The 14,362-nt window shown below is 44.5% G+C and overlaps 1 protein-coding gene and 1 long non-coding RNA gene across 21 annotated transcripts in view; one reads left to right on the top strand and one right to left on the bottom strand.

The window, feature by feature from the left end:
* Positions 1-14,362, bottom strand: part of MECOM (MDS1 and EVI1 complex locus) — a 469,813-nt gene that overhangs the window by 82,057 nt on the left and 373,394 nt on the right. Inside the window, exon 1 of one of the 20 annotated variants that reach the window (XM_028731506.2) lies at positions 1,589-1,840. The exons of 15 other annotated variants lie outside the window; for them this stretch is intronic. In XM_028731506.2, the coding sequence (XP_028587339.2) occupies positions 1,589-1,639 (51 nt within the window). In that variant the 5' untranslated portion in view covers positions 1,640-1,840. 4 more of the 20 variants (XM_028731511.2, XM_028731509.2, XM_028731507.2 and 1 more) reach the window with 4 other exon arrangements.
* Positions 248-10,555, top strand: LOC144327950 (uncharacterized). The gene is made up of 3 exons (XR_013393127.1): positions 248-381; positions 7,512-8,372; positions 10,452-10,555. It is a non-coding gene; the product is annotated as an uncharacterized LOC144327950 (long non-coding RNA).

Below are 14,362 nucleotides of genomic sequence, written 5' to 3'. Positions count from 1 at the left end.
AGCCTCTTGAAAATGCAACAAACGCTCGGAGAGCCACGTACCATTTATTCTCGTTTCACATTTAATGTATTTACTTCTGAAATAACTGCAGCAACAGTGATACAACAAACCTGCAATTGCAGATGCCTGCTCTTTCCCTCTCCGCACCCCGCGACTACTACAGCAACATGGCTAAGGTAACCTTTACCTGAGGCCAAATCTTGCTTGGCAAGTATCTCGATCTGGGTCAGCTCCATCTTACCTGGGACAGCCAGACAGGCATCCCCACCACCCATCCCGGACACGCATCTCGCACTGCCCCCCGCCCCGTCCCTCTGCCCCGGAGAGAGAAGGGAGCCGCTGAGCGCGCGGGGAAGGTGGGGAGGAAGATCGCAGCTTAAGGTTTGTTTCTGTTTTCTTTGCAAGTGGAATCTGCAAAGGGGGCTGGAGAAGGAACCCAGGAAAGAGAGCGAGAGCGCGCCACCGAGGGAGGGAAGGAGCGAGGGAGGGAGAGAGAGAGAGTCGAGGGGGAAAGTGCCCGGGCCACATGGAAACACACTTTTTGTTGTTGTTGTTATGACTAGCTGGCTTGAGCGATCGTCTGGCAACGGCTCCTCTTACCTTGGCCCAGCTCAGATCACTAGGTCCGCTGCTTCCCAAAACCCCTTCCTTTCAGTGGGAGAGGGGAAGAGAAAAAAAAGGAGGGCGGCGTATTGCAAAATAATAATGAAATAATAACAGCAGAGGCAATCAATCCTTCAGGCAGCTGCCAGCAACATCTCAAGAGGAGATCCGCCCCCCCTGACTTCGCTTGCACGCGCGCACCCCCCCCCCACACGCCCTTTCGCCGCCGCCGCTCTCCAAAGAAGAGTGTCGCCTCTGCAACCCGGTGGAGTCCCGCAGGCGCAGCTTCCTGACTTGCCTCCTGCAGCGTCCGATTTCCTTCTCCGGCATTTGGGGGTGGGTGGATCGGGGGGGGGTAGGAGAAAACTTTTCCCCCTCTCTCCTCGCCTGGAAACTTCTCCGGGTCCTTGAGGGGGCGCGGCGGTGGCGGCGGGGGTCGTTATTGCGGGGTAGGGTGTGTGTATGTGTGCGCGATATTCAATGAGAAAGTGGCGAGGAAGGGAGCTGGTGGCGGGGCTTGGAAGCGGCGGAGATGCGGCGGCGGCGGGGCGGGGGGGCCAGGAGACGCGCGCCGATTGCTTTAATTGTCCCCATTGATTCGGAGCCCGGCGTGTTAATTTCTTCCCATCGCCTCGCTTGCCCTCCGGCTGCTCGGGGGTTGCAGGGCGTGTGTGAGTGTGTGTGTTGCGTCAAGAAAGTTATTGGGGGGGGGGAGGCGGAGGGAAGAGAGGGAGGGAGAGAAAGAGCGAGAAAATAACTTCCTTTTCACTTCTCTGCCGCTTGATCACAAGGGAGGAGAGAAAAGGGTTTGAGCGAGTGAGTGTGTGTAAGAGGGGGGGGGCAAGAAGGGGGGAAGAGCGAGGTTTCCTCTCCCTACACTGCACACCTCTTCAGACCTAAGAGCTTCTTTTCCAATCGCAGACTCTCTTTGGAAAGGATCCCCCGCGCGCTTAAAAAATAATATATATATATATTTAAAAACTACCTCCCCAGATCCCTTCTTGCAACCCTCAGCCGACAGGCGGTTCTCTTTCATGCGCTGTCTCTTTAATGAGAGAAGGCGCTCTCTCCGGCCAGTGAGGGAGGGGGGGGGAGAGAGAGGAGAGGAGAGGTATCTCCCCCCCCCTCCCCACCTCTTCGCCGATCGGAAGCCAGACAGAGGCTCCTCTTTCAGTAAATTTTTAAAGTGACAGCAGCCTCCTCTGGCGAGAGAGGTCACAAGAAGGTCGCCCAGACAGAAGTCCTAGCCAGGCAGACTGATTACGGATGCGCCCGTCCCCTTTAAACATGTCAGTTTCATCCATGTAATCACCGGCCAATGGGGAGATCTTGGACGGAAGGAGCCCCCCCCCCCTTTGACTCCTCTCCACCCTCCTTTTTCTTTCGCAGGGAAGGGGGGAAAGGGGGAAAAGAAACCCCATCGCCACCTCATTTTTTTGTTTTTTGTTTCTGGTGTATTCAGAGAAAGTGCAACTCCCTTAACGCGGCGCTTTCTCTGGGAATGTTTATTTAGGGAGAGTTTTACACAAATCAGCAGCTCTCTCGCTCTTTTGCAAATTAGTATCGGTAGCAATAACGAAAGGAGTTGAAGTTCAGTATTTTAATAAGTGGGCTTGTTTGTTTACTTAGAAAAGCGAAAACTGGTTGGTCCAATGGCTCTAAGGGTGTGATTGATCTATAAAGAGAGATATAAATTCATCCCCACCTCCCCTAAGCAGAAGAGAGGTTAATAAAATTTTACATTTGCAACCTTTACGCAGTCCTCAACAAACGGCTTTCCCCCGTCTCACAACCGTTTTCTGTGCTTCGCAAGACACTTTACTAGGGAGAAATTAGTAGTGTGGCTGGAGTTATTAGCCTTCTAATTTTGAGACTTCGTTAGTAGATTTCTGGTACAGGTTTCTAAACAGCTCTGAAGCTAAAAGCTTTATCCCATGAAAACCTAGAAAACAACTTTGTATTTTGGCTCCTCTTGAGACTTTCCTACATATCACATCACGACCATGGTAATTGTAAATATACGTTTTGGGGGTTTGGGGAATTTAGCACGTAAACAGCATCAAGTACTGCGTCCATTGTTTTTAAACAAAATTGGCGAATGAAAGGGCGAGCTAGTTAGCTGCAGGATTAATAATTTTCTCTCTCCCTCTGATATTGTCTTGGCTTCTGTATTTGAAACATATTGGGACAGCAAAGCGGTTTAAGCAGAGCAAAGTCGCGGACCCAAGTCAGCAGATTCTCAGCGAGTTCAACTTCAGCTCCGGGTTTGATGCAGATTCAGAAGCATTGCGATGAGCAGGAGCCGCGATGCGCGTCTGCCACATACACACGTACATAAACGCGCAAGACGGAGCCTGATTAATGAAGAGGGGGAGCAGGCGCGGCTCACGGGGGTGTGTGGCGCTTGGATACACAGCTAACGTCTCGTAAATGCGAACATGTACAAACATCGGGGAGGAAACCCCGCACTTCGCCTCCCGGTGCCACTCAACTTTTCTTTTTTTTTAAAGTGCAAATCTAATTCTCACTTTATAGATTAGGAGAAGGGAGGGCGGGGCCATCGGGGGCCGGAGGAGAAAGTGACAAAAGATGATGATTAATTCGTCTCCGAGGCCTGTTATCTGTGACATTGAACTGTTATTTCAGATAATGGCTATTGTTCCAGGAGGGGCGGGTGGGGGGAGAGGAAGAAAACCCTCCCGCCCAGCAGTTGGGCAAAACCAAACGCTTTGTAAATAACATCTTCTCACAGAAGATACGTCCCAAGGTTCTTTGACGGGAAGGTTAAGTTCGGGAGTCTCCCAGGTCCCGATTTTGCTGTCCTTATTGATTTCCTGCCTTCGCGCAATTTGGTGCCATTCTTGGTGCCGCCTCATTCTCTTCCCTTCCTTTTTTCCCTTTTTCTTTTTTTCAAATTTAGCCATAAATTGGAGCGGCTCGAGCTATGAGCTGTTCTATTTTCTTCCTGTCAGGATGAGGGATTTGTTTTATGATGCATTGTGTATTAAATACAAGTAATCTGGGAAACTGATTGCTCGAGCCCACATAGGCCTGATCACAGGTCCTGATAGGAGGAAGCTTCCTTTCCAACGCCACCGATCCCACGCAGCGCGCACCTTCCTTCTCCCTTGAAACAAACGAGCTGCGAAAAGGAGGAAACGTCGGGGAATAAAACACGCGGGGGGGGCAGGGGAGGGTTAGAAACAGGCTCTGGCCAAATCATGATTTCATAGAAAGGGTGGACGTTTTATACACATACCCACACAGCCCAATGTATTATTATTTCTTTGCCCTGGTTTGGAAGGAGGAAAACAGGGAACTTGCGGCTCCTGGCCAGTAGATGGCGTCGCGCGCTGGTGTTAAGGCAACACGAGCAGCGTCGGGCTCGTAGCTTGCAGGTACTTTTCATCCAGGCGCTGGAGCCAAGGCGGTGGCTGGCTGCTGCTGAGAGTGGAAGGTATCGGCTGAGTGCTGCTCCCCAAGGGTGCAATCGAGAGCCACTCAAAGCAATGGGAGCTCTGCCACTGCTTTCAGTAGGATGCAGATTCCACCCCAAAGGAACTTCGCAATATACTTGGCCTTCTTACATTTCTGCCCCATCCTTCCTCCTCAGCGGCATTTTGGCGCTTGCGAGGCGGGTTAGGCTGATATTATTATCATGCCAAGGAAGGAAGGACCAGGGTTATTGCATTTCTCCTTGGGAGACTCTCCTCCTCCACCTTCTCCGATATAGTGCATTTTAGTTGCGCAGTTCACCTAAGATATATTCACAGAATGGAAGAGTTGGAAGGGACCCCGAGGGTCATCTAGTCCAACCCCTGCAATGCAGGAATCTCAACTAAATCATACATGGTGGATGGCCCTCCAACCTCTGCTTACAAACCTCCAAGGTAGGGGCACCCACCACATTCACCAGTGTGAACGTGGCAAATACAACCACCATACAGCTTGGGGAGCTGTGATATCAGGAGGACTTACTTCTAGATAAATATTTGCGGCCATTGTTGCCTTTTGCAGCGTGACTCTAACCACGTTTATACAAAATAAGTCCCATTGACTGGGGCCTACTTCCAAGTAAAGTAAATATATTCAGGATTTTAGCCTCTGGCATTTTCACATGAGGCTTAATGTGTCCATACCTGATAGATTTATAATAAGAATGTAAGGTAAAGGTAAAAGGTAAAGGACCACAGTCAGAGGTGACTATGGGTTGCGGCACTCAACTCACTTCAGGCCGAGGGAGCCGGCATTTGTCCAGAGACAGCTCTCTGGGTCATGTGGCCAGCATGACTAAACTGCTTCTGGTGCAACAGAACACTGACAGAAGCCAGAGAGCACAGAAATGCCATTTACCTTCCCGCAGTAGTGATACCTACTTATGTACTTGCCCTGGTGTGCTTTTGAACTGCTAAGTTGGCAGAAGCTGGGACAGAGCAATGGGAACTCACCCCGTTGCTGAAAGGGAAGTGGCTTGATGACTAGGGAGCAAATGGCTACTCTAGAGTGTCATGGCATAAGGAACACCGGCAGGAAAGGGAGAAAGAGACAGTGATGACCAAAGGGGCTCAACAGCAGACCAGTTTGGGCAGAACACATAGTAAAGGAGCCATGTAGAAGAAATATAGTTGGGCTGAGGTGGAGAGAGCTCTAAAAATCAGCCTTAGTCTTAAAGTTGGTTCAAAGTGCAATAGGAAGCCAGTGTAAAGAACAATGTGATTGTAACAACAGAATAACACAGTGAGTTTAGCAGAAGTGTTCTAAATCAGCTGGAAGAATTTGAAGTGTCTGAACCAGTGATTTCCCCCCTAGAAAAATAGGTGCCAGTACTCACCATGTAGTTGTTACAGTACGTGTCACACTTTTTAACAACAACTAAAGAGAAGTGCTGGTACTGTGTACCCTTGAGTACCCCCTAAAAAGAGCACTGGTCTGAACACTATCAATGGTTAGTGTGCAGAACCTTATTCTATTTTTGCTGGGCTGTGGCTACACTGACAGAAAAAAGCACATACCAGTTTGACATCCAGTGCATGGGTGTGTACAACCAGCATGTTACATCTATCATGACAGTGCACAGAAAACTGCACAACAGAGAAGTTTATACCAAATAGAAGCCCATCACGATGGGTGGTAGTTACTGTCCTGCGGTTCTCAGAATTGAGTTAGCCCTGGATTGGCCTGCCAAAGCGCGCGCCCCCCCCTTCCATTTCCTGCTGTGCAAGAGTGGTGGCAATAATGAGTGGTGCTGTCAGGGCAGGACTTTGGGGCAGAAGTTCAGAAGCGCACTCGGCAGAACGATCAGGAGGACCTTCAAATGCAGCAGGTGTCGCTTAACACATTTTTAAGTAAGTGATGTAATGCACATGACCACCCTCCACAGCAATTAGCTAAATCCACTAGCAATAAACTGATGGGGCGATAGTTCCTAGGGATGTTTGGCTGGCCGCCTTTGAAGATCGGAACTATTACAGCTTCTCTCCAGGAGTCGGGGATGTCTAGGGCGGAGGAGATAGCGGTGAATACAGGAGTCAGCTGTTCGCTCCACCAAAGAGGATCAGTCAGGAAAAGATCCAACGGGACCATGTCTGGGCCGGGGGCCTTATTCCTTCGCATGGACATTATGATGTTGAAGATGCGAGTTGAGGTAAAGTTTATTGAGGAAGTGGGACTAAGAGAACAGGAACAGAGGTCCGACGGGGATTGAAGGAAATCTGTAAGATGATTTGGAGAAGCGAAACTGGTTGAATAATAGGCAATCCATTCATCAGCGGAAATCTGGGTAGCTGAGTTGAGTGGTGCCGAAGGTCTAACTAAGCGCCAGAAGGAGTGGGAGTCATGCCTCTCTACAGCCGAACGAAGAGTGTTATTTCTATGTATATCATGCTATGGCCACACGGCTAACGCAATAAAATCTATTGAACAATCCACTAGCAATGAAGGGTGCAGGAAGAGCCTTACAATGCTAACAGCATAAATTCTATGGAGGTTCACTCAGAAGGAAGTCCCATTGTGTTCAGCGGGGCTTATTCCCAACTATGTTTCCATAGGATTTATGCCTTAATACACATTAGCGCATAGTTAAGGATTTTACAACTGTCACAAAAGAAGGAACAACATGAATGCTACTGCTTTATTATTAATTGCATGTGGATCCCAGCCTTCCTCCAAAGGTCACTGTATGGAACACGGAGGTTTTATCTTTTTTAATCATACGTGGATACATAATTTTATTTGTATGTCGCCTTTCCACAGTTCAAACCATGCTCAAGGCAGCTTACAAGCACTGCATACATACTGATTCTAACACTGCAGCCCTTGCCCTATTTGTAGCAGCTTTAACATGTGATTCAGCATGCTCGCACAGACCATCTCCCCTCCAATGCCAACTATGCCACTCCAAACCTTATTGCATATTGTAAGTTTCCCGCCTATACCATCATTATTAGGCTTGTCGATAATGGATTCTGCACTTGGCCTCACTCCTGGATGCAACTGGTAGCAGCAGTGGCATGGCAGAAACCATGAGGCATGAGCACCTTGCAATATATGACTTATTCCTTAACAGCAGGTAAGAGAATGAGCAGTTTGAACTAAGCAATTCAATCTGCAAAACTCACTTCAGCTATGAACCATCAAGTGCTATAGGCAAACCACTCCCATGTAACCTAAGCCCTCTTCTGTATGTATTCGCACTGGTCTGCCTTAGAGGAAAGAAATTCACAAATCACCTTGGCTCTCCATGCTATGAAATGTTTTACATCAAAGATGTGTTGGTGACATAGCTATTAAAGATCTATAAAAGATTCATTGTTCAGATGTTATCTGAATACTATATTTTCTCACATTTATCCTTTGTTATCATTATCTCTCCTTTCCCTCCCTTTGTTTTTCCCTTAACCGTATCCCAGAGGATACAATTATTGTATCCCAGAGGAGAAATGACCGCTGGGAGGAACGCAGAGAGAATAAATGTCATGGTACACCTGCAGCAGCAAAACTGGACACCCTCATCTGCCCCACCTACATGTCTCTCCCATATCAGTCTCTACAGTTAATAGTTTGCATGATATCTAACATTTATATTATGATTCAGATAGCTCAAAATGCTCTATACATGTTATAATAACAACAACAATTTATTACTTGTACCCTGCCCATCTGATTGGGTTGCCCCAGCCACTCAGGGCGGCTTCCAAGAGAGTATAAAAGAACATAACAAAACATCAGGTTTTAAAAGCTTCCTGATACAGGGCTGCCTTCAGATATCTCCGGGAAGTCGTATAATTGTCTAACTCTTTGACATCTGATGGCATTCCACAGGGGGTGTGCCACTACTGAGAAGGCCCTCTGCCTGGTTCCCTCTAACTTCACTCCTCACAGTGAGGGGACCATTTGAAGGCCCTTGGAACTGAACCTCAGTGTCCGGGCTGAACGATGGGGGTGGAGACACTCCTTCAGGGCCAAAGCCTTGTTCTTACACTAAACCCCTAAGTAAATAGGTCAGTATTATTATTCCTGTATTGTAGGCTGAGTAGTCGTGGTAAGTTCATGGCAGAGGCAAGAGACAAACTGTAGGCAGCTTTATTTGGGGAAACTCAGCGGGGTATAAATAAAATTTATTATTATTATTATTATTAATTATTATTATCTGTAGCATTACAATTGCAATACATGATTATAGGTGAAGAGAGGGCAGCTTGTTCCTAATGCAATTTCTTTTCCTTAGTGGTCAAAAGGAACACTTGGGAGAGAGCTTCCCTCATTTTCAGGTAAGTACCGGTACATTTGCAAATAACTTGAAGCATGGGATGCTTCCCAGAAAAAAGAGCTCATTTTATCCTTGGATTTGTCTTTATCAGACACCTCTGTGATGTGTTCAGAGTTCCAAATTTTCCCAGAAAAGCCACTGGCTGTACATCCCAGTTTTTTTGTTTTTTTAGCAATTGTTTATTTTAAATAAGCCTCTGTAATAGTAGTGGCAGTAAGGCATAAGTACTGCAGTCTGCTAGCTATTCCCACCAGAATGTAAACTGATGCCTCTTTTAAGCCTTTAAACTTCATGGCTGTCCCCGAAGTAAAAGTTCCTCTAATGGAGACCCTATGGGTATGGTGCATTCCAGCACATCATTAAAGCAAAAAGAAAAGCAGCCCAGGCAAAGCCAGATGAAATAACTGCACTGTCCACTTTTAATAGGCTTCCTGGGGAGGACAGCCGCTCTGCAAGCGGACAGCGCTGAAAGGGGAAGGGGGGGCTGGAATTCAGACAAGTAGCTGGTAGCAGAGTTATTTCTTCTTTAAATACCATAGTCGTTGGATAACAAGCTCACCTTAAAATCTCACCACTATCTTTTCAGTAAAGCTAGATTCCAAGTTGGAAAGAAAGGAAGGCAGCTCACTGGTTTGTGCGCTAATTCACTTTAAAAGTTAGTAGCAGACCCTTTCTGAAACCAGTGCCCAGATAAGATTTTAGCAAACTTGTCCTTATATCAACTAAGAAAGATGCAGACCTAGTTTTAGATGAGGCAACCCCCTGCCAATAAGATGCCTAAGAAGGAGCGCAAAAACCTGCATTTGTCCAATTCATATTTAGACATATTTATATATCCCATCCATTCTTTTTAATGAACTCCCTCCTAACTAACAAAACCTTAGCGGCTTCTTTTTCCATACAGCCCCAAAGACAGAGAGAGAGAAGAGAGGAAATTAAAGGGGTCTTTCTTTCTTTCTTTCTTTCTTTCTTTCTTTCTTTCTTTCTTTCTTTCTTTCTTTCTTTCTTCCTGAATAAAAAATCTCCCTTGGTCTGGAAATGGGCCCAACTGAAAGCATGTTAATCTCCACCTCAGTAATTTGGTTCTTCTGGAGAAGACAGAAGCCCCTGCTGCTGTGCCCTGCACTTCATAAATCACATCTTTATGTGGACAAGGTCAGGGCACCTAACAGCTCAGACATGGGCCCTTTGCAGTGGCTCGAAGGGCTCCGGCATGTTTATTCTCTCGCTCAGATCTCCGAGGAGTAATCCAGCACGCTTCTAATTACTTTTGATTATTTTCATTTGCAAGGGTCAGTCTGGGCTCTGCCAGGACCGCTGGAGGCCTGATTTTCTACAACATCTTTTTTGGGACAGTGGTGTAGGCTTTCAAAATTAGCACCCCATTATTGTCCAGGAATCCAACATGCTAGAAACGGTCAGATCTCAGTATAGCCCCCGATGCTCTGTTAGCAACCAGCTTGTTCCCTTGACTTAATTAAACTTTGAAACAGAAATAACCGCAAGATTTGGTACTCATTTGAGATTTTTATCCGTTTACATTTTAGGCAGCACATTTGGAGTATGGTCCTGCACAACGACCAAAGGCAAATCACTGTTTTTCATTTACATATTTATTTAGGAGATGGCAATATTTTTGCTTTGCTTTTGACTGTAGGCAACATTAGCCTGACAGCCACAAAAAGCCATTATTGAAAAACCAAAGTGAAACAATAGCTATCCAGGAAATAGCTGGCAATATCTATCTGGTGTGTGAGTTTGTGTGTGTACATGTTTGTCTTGAAAACATAGTTGGAGTGTCATGTGGATGGCAGGCACCGAGCGTTAGTTAGAAGGGCATTATTTCAGACTTCTTAAAGCAGTAATCTTCGAACAGCTCCTTCGGACCCGACCTATTAAGGACTCAATCTTTCTTTAAAATCATTGTTCTCTTTTGCTCTTTCCTGGGTGTGACACTCTTAATGCTTAAACACTAATCGGCCGAGTATGATAGTCAAATAATCTACATATTGTTTTCATAGTTATCCTAGAAACACAAGCGAGTACATAGGATTTATATGATGGTATTCTTTCTTGACAGGCATCCAACAGAGTTACTCTGATGGCTGCAGATGCATGTGTTCCAGTTCAAGAAACATTAAACAACCATCCCAATTAAGAGAGGGAGAGAGAGAGAGAGAGAGAGAGAGAGAGAGAGAGAGAGAGAGAGAGAAAGAAAGAAAGAAAGAAAGAAAGAAAGAAAGAAAGAAAGAAAGAAAGAAAGAAAGAAAGAAAGAAAACCCAATCTTGAATTATGAAGATTAGTGGCAGCTATAAAAAAAATACGTAACTCCTTGCAATCAATATTCCTTTCTATATGTAAAATGAAAGTGACTCTTCCAAAAGATGATGTTTACCTGAAAACTATGGCCAAGTTCCAAAGAATCACACAACTAGTTGTAGCACCTAACACTTTGGGTTTCTGCATTTCAAACAGATGGAGATCCCCCAGGTCACCTAGCAAATCTATTTTGAAACTCTGAGAACTTTCCAAAACAGTTTGAGATGTAGAATAACAGTCCTCTGTGAGAAGAGGGGAAAGGCAGTCATGGTACAGGATATGTCCAAACACTTTAGCACGCCCAAAGCAAGTGCAGATCCCAGCCCTTACAAAGAATATCCTGGTAAACAGTAAGTGGAGGTCTATTTACAAGGATGCATGAGAAATTCAGTCTTTGCAAATTCCAACACAAACTGACCTGAACCACACCTCATAGACTAATGTGCAGACAGGAACATGGATTTCAATGGCACTTCTACTTCCCAAGTTCCACTGCAGTTTGTTGGCTCAGAATATGTTTAAACTGTGTATACTGAGAGATTTAAAATATATATATATACAGATTTAAATGGTTATTTAAATGTTTGTTTGCTTTTAATCACAGAGTAATGCAGAAACGGGACAGATTAAATGCTAAACGAATATGATGCAGATCAGAAATAGATTGTTTTGCTTATTCCTAGCTCTTCCATGCAATCCTGATGCAACAAAAAACTGAGTGGACCAGGGCTCAACCACCCAGTCTAACAAGTACTACTTTTGATGGGGAATTGCTGTTGAATTATTATTATTAATAATAATTAAAATTATTAATTAATATAAGACAGGGCTCAAAGCAGCTAACTCCAAATATAAAATAGTTGATTGAAATATAGCTTAAAAACAAGATTAAAATACAACATTAAAACATTAAAATCCCTAACATGTGGTACAAGATGGAGGCCTGACTTTCTACAACACCTCCGCAACACCATTTTAAAATTTCTAGGCTCTTAATTATTTTCTTACCTTAAAAAACAACAGCTAAGGGTTCATCTATAACTACATATATAAGTAATGTAGTCTCCCTCAGTGATGCTGTGCTGCACATAGGAAAGTCATAGAATCTTGGAAGGGACCCAAGGGTCATCTAGTCCAACCCCCTGCAATGCAGGAATCTCAGCTAAAGCATCCATGACAGATGGCCATCAAACCTCTGCTTCAAAACCTCCAAAGAAGGAGAGTCCACCACGTCTCATGGGAGTCTGTTTCACTGCCAAACAGCTCTTATTGGCAGAAAGTTTTTCTGAATTTTCAGTCGTAATCTCCTAGTGGGTAGCTGCTACCAAAGAAGTATAGTGAACTCCTTGTTGCATTATTACATAACAACCATCTAAAGCGTATGCCTGTGAATTGAGCCAATGCCCAAGGAGAATTTGAACTTGGGTTTCCCAGCTCTTACCCCACAACCAGGCCCCAGCAGCCGTGCAAATGCATCTGATGTTTCAAGTTACAGTGGTACCTCAGGTTACAGACGCTTCAGGTTACAGATGCTTCAGGTTACAGACTCCGTTAATCCAGAAATAGTATCTCAGGTTAAGAACTTTACTTCAGGATGAGAACAGAAATCGCACAGCGGTGGCACAGCAGCAGTGGGAGGCCCCATTAGCTAAAGTGGTGCTTCAAGTTAAGAACAGTTTCAGGTTAAGCACGGACCTTCAGAACGAATTAAGTTTTTAATCCGAGGTACCAGTGTACAAGAAAGAAGATTCATACTAAACATCAGGAAGAACTTTCTGACAGAGCTGTTTGACAGTGGAATGGTCTCCTTTGGGAGATGGGGGTTTTTAAGCAAAGGCTGGATGGCCACCTGTCATAGACGCTTTAGTTGTGATCCCTACATTTCAGGGGGTTGGACAAGATGACCCTCAGGACCCTTCCAACTCTACAATCCTACGATTCTATAATTCTATGTAATAGTCAATTAGTAAATAAAAGCAATTCTAAACGTACATCAACAAGACAGCAAGTAAACGCTGACTTTTCCAGCACATTAGAATTCTGCTTAGCAGAATTGTTCACAATATAGAACTATATGAGCGCATAATTAGAAATCCAGTGCTAACGACTGTTACGGGTGGCTGACCACTCTGACACAATTCTTAATATAGTTCACTTTTCAGCTATATGTTCAATAAACAGACATGAGCACCTGTGGATTTTATATAGCAAAAAACCAATTTATCACCCAATAAAAGTCAAAAACTTGTTTTAAAATTTTCAGGTGTTCATTTTACCATTTCAGGTGTGCTCCCTAAGTGCAGGCAGGTTCTTTCTGAAACTTGTAAACTTGTTTGATTCAGATTTTCAGAGAGGTAAATCCAAAAAATCTCCTTGGAGTGAGACAAACACAGGAAAAAACTATACTTAAAATTTATTTTTTCTACATTTTCACCAGTTCCATGGTAAAGAAACACAGTGATTTTTATCTGATTTGACTGAAATGGATCATAAAAAGGCATTCAATTAGAAATCATATTACATTTTATTGGAATTAAAATTTCAAGCTGAACAGAAAAAGTGATGAACTAACATTGTTCCTGATGAATCGACTCATCATCTCAGCAACCTGAACATTTCAGAAGTGTGAGTCATCCAATTGTTCTTGGGAGAGATTTAATTACAATGATTAATTCTTCTACAGAAAGGCACTGGCCTAAAACTTGATAGAAACCTTGCTAAAGGCGAAGTAAAGATCAGCACAGTCTGCAGAATTATTACCACAGAGCCAAGTTGTGACAATGGTGCTAAATATCATTTATATTTGGCAATGAAATATGGAATTGTTTGTTACAGGTTTGTTAGACCACTATACATGGGCTAAACCTTAGCAACTAGGTATTCATAACCGGTACAAATCCTTGAGATTTGGAACTTGGGCATCATCAATGCTAAATTGTAGCATAGTGTCTTAAGCTTCCAGGTCTATGTATGCTTACTTGGGAATAAATGCCATTGATCCTAGGACATTACTTCTGATTAAACATGCATGGTTTGTATCTTGTCTGTGCCATAAACTCAACTAGGTGTTTGGGGGGGGGGGGATTATACTGACCTACAACATTATTCCTGTGACACAGTCTGGTTCTCTGCCCGCCATTATGCCATTATGCCACATTGCTTCCTAAACACACAATTCCTGACTAAACCCTGTCTAGCTGTGAGATAAGGGAAATGCGGAAGCAGGGAACTGCCCTAACATTACAGTTACATTAGGTAATTGTCATTACAACCAACTGCTTATTTGTTCTACAGTGGTACCTCGGGTTACAGATGCTTCAGGTTACAGACGCTTCAGGTTACAGACTCTGCTAACCCAGAAACAGTAGCTCGGGTTAAGAACTTTGCCTCAGGATGAGAACAGAAATCACGCGGTGGCGGCAAGGCAGCAGCAGGAGGCCCCATTAGCTAAAGTGGTGCTTCAGGTTAAGAACAGTTTCAGGTTAAGAATGGACCTCCAGAACGAATTAAGTTCTTAACCTGAGGTACCACTGTATTTTTATTTCTTGAGAGTGGTCTGTTTGTGAGATAGAAGCTGATGGAATACTGTGGCATTGTCTTCCATAATCAGGAAAGCTCCAACATGTCTCTCAGTTGTTGTAGCTCATGAATACACACAAACACACCCTATA

Source organism: Podarcis muralis, chromosome 6, assembly GCF_964188315.1.
Source record: "Podarcis muralis chromosome 6, rPodMur119.hap1.1, whole genome shotgun sequence".
NCBI lineage: Eukaryota > Metazoa > Chordata > Lepidosauria > Squamata > Lacertidae > Podarcis > Podarcis muralis.
The sequence above is the reverse complement of the archived record's forward strand: the minus strand, read 5'-3'. Positions and strand labels throughout refer to the sequence as shown.